General features: G+C 40.1%; 1 protein-coding gene across 3 annotated transcripts in view; it reads right to left on the bottom strand.

Moving 5' to 3' along the window:
• Positions 1-829: 829 nt before the first annotated feature.
• SAXO1 (stabilizer of axonemal microtubules 1) overlaps positions 830-7830 on the bottom strand; it is a 132381-nt gene continuing 125380 nt past the window's right edge. For all 3 annotated transcript variants that reach the window (XM_011930362.1, XM_011930361.1, XM_011930363.1), the window contains one exon: positions 830-2248. In XM_011930362.1, coding sequence (XP_011785752.1) covers positions 1245-2248 — 1004 coding nt within the window. In that variant the 3' untranslated portion in view covers positions 830-1244. The remainder of the gene's footprint in view (positions 2249-7830) is intronic.

Genomic DNA, 7830 nt, shown 5'->3' with positions numbered 1-7830 from the left:
CAAGTGTCCCAGACTGAAGTCTGCGTCCCTCTGTGAGGCTCACCCAGACCCATGAGCTCATCTAACTGGCACAAAGTCTTTCCTCAATTCTGCCCAATTAAAAACAAAATCTGCAAGTTAATTGGCTGTATGGGACCCTCTCTAACAAAGTCCCCCCTCAATTTTGCTCAATTAAAAAAATATAAATAAAATAGCTTTAAATTACTTGGCCTTAGAAACAAACGTGGTAAAAACCTTAGGCTCAAGAGAGAAACTCCACGGTGGAATCTGGCTCACCACTATGTCAAACTTTGTCACAGGTCTGGTCACAGTTGTCATTTTAGGACAAGCACATCCAGGCTCTCCAGAAACCAGGCCAGCCTGGGGCAATTTCTTCCAGGCTCTGAGCATTTAGAAGAGCCCACAGCTTTTGCTCACAGCTCAAGGACCAGGTGTTGACTGCCTGGTTGCCAAGGGTGCTTTTTCTCCCTCCTCTCCCTGGAATCATAGCCTGTACCGGCTTGGGGTTGGGGAGAGGTCTGGTAGGTTCATGCATCCCTGCCTCCCTCTTTCTTTCCCTCCATCACCTGTGACCACAGACATCCACACCCCATCGAACAGCAGTATTCTTGCTGGTATGTCATGCAGTGAAGAGGTAGAAGGATGGTTTGTGAAGCAGCCCTGCACACAGAGAACCCAAAACAAGACACCAGACCAGGCCCAAGGCACCTCCACCAATACTGACACACAATGGGGATGCTAGCATAAAATCTCCCAAAGGTCCCAAGCAATACAGACTACTGTCTGCACAGCCAGCACATGGGTATAAACACACAGAGCTACAGATTCATTCCCCCCAAAATAAAATTTATTCTTTGGTGCTTCATACTTGGCAAGGGTTAATCATTATGTCAGTTCATATAATGATTAAATTCATAAAATACATCTGGATCAGAGAAAACCTCAGAGACCAATTTTGATTCCATAAGCACAAAGTAAAGGACCTGAAACGGAGTGGGGATGCAGTAAAGGAGAAGTTAAGGGGAGTTAATTAGCCGGTGATTAAATGTCATTTTCCCTGAGTCAAGTGATTCTAGTGATTCTCATTTTATTCAAGTGCTCTGGAAGTGGTGAAGGTTTTTTGTTTTGTTTTGTTTTTTGTTTTTTTCTGTCATTTTAGGGAATTCTTTTTTTATCCAACAAATAATTCTCAGTTGTCTGCTTTTAAAAGTACTGTGTAATTTCTAAATTACAATTTTTCAAAATCAGGCTGACACTTTCAACTCCCTCTGGCTGGGGTTTTCTGAATCATCCACAGAAAGATGGTTGTTCTGCTGAGAGCCTGCCTGGGAAACTGGCTTGTATATCCTGTGCCCCAAAGCATCCACTTCCTCAAAGGTGTAGCCAGGAGGCTCAGGATATGAAGCTAGGCACCTGCTCATTTCCTTGGGAGTAAAGCTGATGGTGTAGGTGGTCTGGCCTTCCACAGGGACATTTCCTTGAGGGCCAGACCAATGAGGCTTACAGCTTTTGGTATTGATAGGCGGGTGGGGCACATAGTGGGCCCGGGTGGTGGTCAGGCAGTCCAAGGGCTCGGTGGGAAAGTCCAGCTGGGGAATGGGCTTGACTGGCTCTGTGCGCATGCTGGACCACTGCTTGTAGTCATCCTTGGTGGTGGAAGAGCCTTCAAAGTGACCGCTTTTCCTAATCTGAGGTGCAGGTCGGCAGGACAGAGCTGGGGCACCCTTAGGGTATGTGTAATGGGCCTGCACTGTTGTCAGAAGATCCATCCTGTCTTCGGGAGGGACATAGGTGATGGGAGCTTTGGAGAACATCTGGGGCGTTGGCCAAGCTTGGTACTTATCTCGAAACTCAGTGGTGTTAGAGAAAGGCATGTCTAGCCCAGGGGGCCTGGCTAGAGGTTTCAAGCTCTCGGCAGGCTCACCCATCAGGCCCCGGTAGGATTGTTTATGAGTGGTAAGGCTTTCAAAGGGGATTTCACAGGGCCTGAACTTCTCTGCTTCGTGCACAAAGCGCTTCTCCACAGGGTGGGCCACGTAGCTCATCTTGTAGTTAGTCACATCCTCCAAGGGTATGTTACAGAGCTTTGGCATGGCCAGAGGTTTACAGCTCATGGTCTTCACAAGGCCTTTTATGGGGTAATCGTCCTGGTGTGTGGTCCTATTATCAAACCTGACTGATGCTGGCTGGTATTTGTGTTCCAGACGAAGTGGCTGTCGCCTTGGTTGGTTCCAAGGCAAATAATCAGCTGAAATTAAAGCAGAAGAAGTAATTAATAATAAATCAAGTCAACCAACTTGCAGATATTCTACAGAGCCCGAAGGTCATAAGCCAGTCTCCAACGAAGTAGTCTTTGAGACAAAGGAACGACAGAGCACATCCCTGCTACCACTTGATGTAGTGAGATAAGCAATTCACAACCCACCACTGGCGGGCCACCAGCCAGACGAACCAGGCCTACCTGGTCATCCGTGGGGTGACAGCCCACTGTGTCCCTGTAATCCTCACATCTAATCCACATATATCAAATATGTTGCTCCAAAGGAATAGGAAAAAAAAAATTAAAAAGATTTAAAAAAATTTAAAAAAAAAAAGGAATAGGGCATGGTATTGGCTGGTGAGAGAAGAGTGGCTGCCACTTGTATAAAATTTATTACATAACAGGCAGTGTTCTAAGTGCTTTATATATCAACTCACTTAATCTTCAGACTGTCCTAATAAGGTGGGTACTATCAATGCCAGTTTTATAGATGCAGAAACAGATGCACAGAAAATGAGAGAATTTGTCCCAGCTCACTTGGCTAGAAGTGGAAAAACACAAATACAAATTCAGACCCAGAGCCCACGATCTGACCCACTCTCTGGTTCTAACAATTAAGGAATACCAACTACATGTCGGTCAATTGTGCTCAAGTCTTTCCATACATGATCTTGTTTCATCTTCACACTAACCCTTTGTGATGGGTATGATTCTCTCCATTCTACAGATTTCTAAAAACAAGGCTCAGAGGAGCTAAGAAACTTGCCCAAAAGTCACATGCCTAGCGAGTTGAGTTGGAATTTAAACCGTATTGTTGACTCCAAAGCCATGTTCTTCTGACACCTCATATCACACTTAGGGGCATTATATTTCCACATGGAATAAAGGTAAAAGAAAAAAATAATCAAAGGGAAGATTTGCAGGAGGAAAACAACTTCAGAATGTTTGAAGAATGAAAAGAATTGGCCATTCTAGATGTCCATCTCAAAAGGAACCTCTGCTGTGGGGCTAGAACTGCCAACACAAAGGGAGGCCTGGACTCCAAGGAAATAGGCAGTAGAGATGGCCTCCAGGCATCTTGAGGACCAGACACTCTTCAGACAGCACTATAAGTCTTTGAAACTGACTTTATCACCCAGACCCTCAGGGCCAGCACTAAGACTGAACGTCTAGGTGAGAAAAATGGGACAACAAACCATGTGATTCAACTGCCTTGGCACTGCTGGTATTCTTTCAAAATACTTGGCTGACATCCAAGACCTAGGTTGCCCCATTGGGCCCATAAATTACCGGGTTTAAAGTAGTGCTAGTGAGCCCTCTAAATCTATAGGGAATTCTCTTGCTTACCACTTTACAAAAGGTTAGAAAAAAAAGCAGCTTCTGAGGAGCCTTGGGTATATACACCAACACTAGTGGAGTCCGCAGGCACAATTTGTAACAGCTTTATTGAAGTCTAATTTGCATAATAAAACATACCATCTTAAGTATACAATTTAGTGACTTTTATAGAGTTGTATATCCATCACCAAAATCCAGTTATAGAGTATTTGCATCATGCCAAAAATACCAATTATCTTCATTTGTAGTCAGTCTTTACTCCCATCTCCAACCCCAGGCAACCATTAATTTGCTCTTGGTCTCTATATCTGTGCGTTTCCTGGACTTCTCATATAAATAGAATCACCCAATATGTAGCATTTTGCATCTGGCTTCTTTCACTTAGTGAATGTAATTGAGGTTCATCCATATTGTAGCTTATATCCGTAGTTCACACCTTTTTATTGTTGAATAATATTACATGATACCAAATTTTGTTTATCCATTCACCAATTGATGGACATTTTGAGTTGTTTCTACTCTTTGGCTATTATAAAAAAATTCTGCTATGAGCCTTTGTCAAGAAGTGTGTGAACATATATTTTCATCTCTCTTGGGTAGATACTAAACTGAAATTTCTAGGTTGCAAGGAAAAGTCTTATCTTTAGCTTTTTTTAAAAGATACTGCCAAATGTTCTCAAAGTGAAGAAGTAGATGTGCCATTTTACATCCCACCAGCAATGTATGAACATTCTCATTTCTCCATGTCCTCATCAACACTTGTTATCATCTGTGTTTTTAAATTATTGTAGACATTCCAATGGGTATTTAGTAGTATCTTGCAGTGTCATTTACATTTCTCTAATGACTAATGATGTTGAGTATCTCTGCATGTGCTTATTAGCTCCTCATGTGCTTTCACTGCTAAAATATTGAAATGTTTTGCCCATTTTAAAATTAGATTGTCTTACTGAGTTTGCATACTCTTTACATATTCTAAATACAAATCTTACACCAGGTATGTGATTTACAAATATTTTTTCCAAGTCTATCACTTCTCTTTTCATTTTCTTATTATTTTAACAAAACACCCACCTGACACCTGACCCTTTTCATTTTCTTAATGGTTTCTAAGTGCCCAAAGGTTTTGAATTTCGATAAAGTCCCATATATAATATCTTTAATAAATCATGCTTTTGATGCCATACCTAAATTATTTGCCTGTCCCAAGATATCATAGATTTTTCTCCCACGTTTTACTTTGAAACATTTATAGTTTTAGCTATTACATTGAGGTTTCTGACTCTTTTGGGTTTGGATGAGGTAATTTCATCCTTTTGCATGTGGATATCCAACTGTCCCAGCACCGTTCATCAAAAAGACTATCCTCTCCCACACTGAAGTGCCTAGGCACCACTGTGAAAAGTCAATCACAAGAGGCATAAAGGCTTATTTCTGTACTCTCAACTTAGTTGCATTGGTCATTTTACTTGTCTTTGTGTCAGTATAACTGTCTCAATTGCTGTAGCTTTATACTAAAATTTTATAATCAGGAAGTTTAAGTTTTTCAACTTAGTTTTTATTTTTCAAAAATACTATCAGCTATTCCAGTTTATTTTGATTTCATACATAAAACCTAAAATTACTTTGCCAAGTTCTAAAAAGGAAAAGGAGTCTGCTGGGATTTTGATAGGAACTGCATTGAATCTACAGATCAACTTGGGACAACCCTACCTTAATAGTACTGAATCTTCCAATCCATGAACACAGAATGTCCACCATTTTTGTTCACATTTTAATTTCTCCCAGCAATGTTTGGTAGCTTTCAGCATACAAGACTGGCACTTGTTTTTTTACATTTTATTCCAAGTATTTTATTAATTTTGAGGCTATTAGAAAGAGAACAATTTTCTTGACTCCACTTTGACTGTCCATGCTAGAATATAGAGACAATTGATTTTTATATATTGTTCAGTACTAACATCTTGCTGAACTCATTTATTAGTTCTGGTAATTTTTGTGGATTCCTTTGTGTTATCTGCATACAAGATCATGTTGTCTGAGAATAAAGACACCTTCGCATTTTCCTTTCGAGCCTGGATACATTTACTTGTCCGCTTGCTTTTCTTACATTATTGCACTAGCTAGAACCTACAATACAGTATTGAGTTGAAGTGGTGAAAGCTGACATCCTAGCCTTGTTCTCAATCAGGGGAAGCCATTTAGTCTTTCACATTAAGTATGATGTTTTACAAGTACAGATTTTTTGTGGATGCCCTTTATCAGGCTGAGGAAGTTTCCTTCTAGTCCTAAGCTTGTTGAGAGCTTTTATGAGTGTTGAACTTTGTCAAATGCTTTCTCTCAACCAAGTGGCTTTTTTCTGTTACTTTATTAATGTGGTATAAATTGGTTTTCTGATGTTACACCAACTTTGAATGCCCAGAATCCCATAGTTTTATAAATATTGAGTCTGTAATTGTCTTTTAAAAGAAAAAATACCTTTTTAATGATTTAAGAAGAAAACAAAAGTATATATTTAATACCTAATTACATTTACCAGTATGCTTTATTACTTTTTGTAATATACTTTATTACTTTTGTGCTGCCATCTGGTATCATTCCCTTTTAGCCTGAAGGATTTCTTTTAGTACTTCTTGCAAGCTAGGTAGCTGTAACTTCTCTCCATCTTTATCTGGGAATGTATTTTGCCTTCATTATTGAATCATAGTATCATTAGATATTAAATTCTTGGCGGATAGACTTTTTTCTTTCAGTACTGTGAATATGCAGCCAACTGCCTTCAGTCCTCCATTATTTCTGAAGAGAACTTAGCCATTAATAATGTCATTTTTGGGCCGGGAGCAGTGGCTCACGCCTGTAATCCCAGCACTTTGGGAGACTGAGGCGGGCAGATCACGAGGTCAGGAGATCCAGACCATCCTGGCTAACATGGTTAAACCCCATCTCTACTAAAAATACAAAAAATTAGCTGGACGTTGTGGTGAGCGCCTGTAGTCCCAGCTACTCAGGAGGCTGAGGCAGGAGAATGGCGTGAACCTGGGAGGTGGAGCTTGCAATGAGCCGAGATTGCACCACTGTACTCCAGCCTGGCAGACAGAGCGAGACTCCACCTCAAAAATAATAATAATGTCATTTTTCTGTACGTGATGAGTCATTTTTTTGCCTCTTTCCAAATCTTTGTTTTTGGCTTTCAACAAATTTGACTACGTTGTGAATAGATGTGGATCTCCTTGTACTTATTCTATTTGGGTTGTGCCATTTGAATCTATTAATACATATTTTTCATAAAATTTAGCAACTTTCAGCAATTAATCTAACAGTTTTCTGCCCCCTTCTTCTCCTTTTGGGGCCATGATTATGAGTATGTTAGTACACTTTATGGTATTCCACGAGTCTGAGTTTGGACTTTTCCCTTAATTTTTTTCTGTTCTTCAGATTGGGAATCCCTATTGAACTCTCCACATTTTTGCTGATTTTTATACCAGTTCAAATCTGCTGTGGAGCCCCTCTAATGAATTTTTTATTTTAGTTATTGCCCTTCCAACTCCAGAGTTTTCATTTGGTTCTTTAATATTTCCTGTTACTGATATTCTCTATTTGATGAGCAATTGTTGTCATACTTTTATTTCTTTAAACATGCTTTCTCGTTATTCTTTGAACATATTTATAATAGCTACTTTGAAATATTTGTCTGCTAGGTCCAACATCTGGGATCCTACAGAGATACCTTCTGTTGACTGTTTTTTCCCCTCCATTCATGGGTCATACTTCCCTTTTTCACGTCTTACAATTTTTTTGTGTAAAACTCAACACTTTAGATAATATGCTGCAGCAATTCTGGATTCTGATCCCCACTGGGAGTTGGTTTTACTTGTGTTTAGTGGCTTACCAGCACTAATTCCATACAGTCTTATCTTCCCTGCAGTGTATGGCCACTGATGTTTTTGTTCATCTTTTTCTTTTTAATTTGTTTTTGTTTTTACTTTGTTTGTTTGTTTTGAGATGGAGTCTCGCTCTTGTTGCCCAGGCTGGAGTGCAGTGGCACAATCTTGGTTCACCGCAACCTCTGCCTTCCTGGGTTCCAGCAATTATCCTGCCTCAGCCTCCCAAGTAGCTGGGATTACAGGCACCCACCACCACACCCAACTAATTTTTTTTTTCTTTTTTTTTTTGTATTTTTACAAAAAAAAACAAAACCTCCTGACCTCATGATCCGCCCACCTGGGCCTCAC

Source organism: Colobus angolensis, unplaced genomic scaffold (assembly GCF_000951035.1).
Source record: "Colobus angolensis palliatus isolate OR3802 unplaced genomic scaffold, Cang.pa_1.0 Scaffold86, whole genome shotgun sequence".
Classification (NCBI taxonomy): domain Eukaryota; kingdom Metazoa; phylum Chordata; class Mammalia; order Primates; family Cercopithecidae; genus Colobus; species Colobus angolensis.
This window is presented reverse-complemented; position numbering and strand designations above follow the sequence as displayed.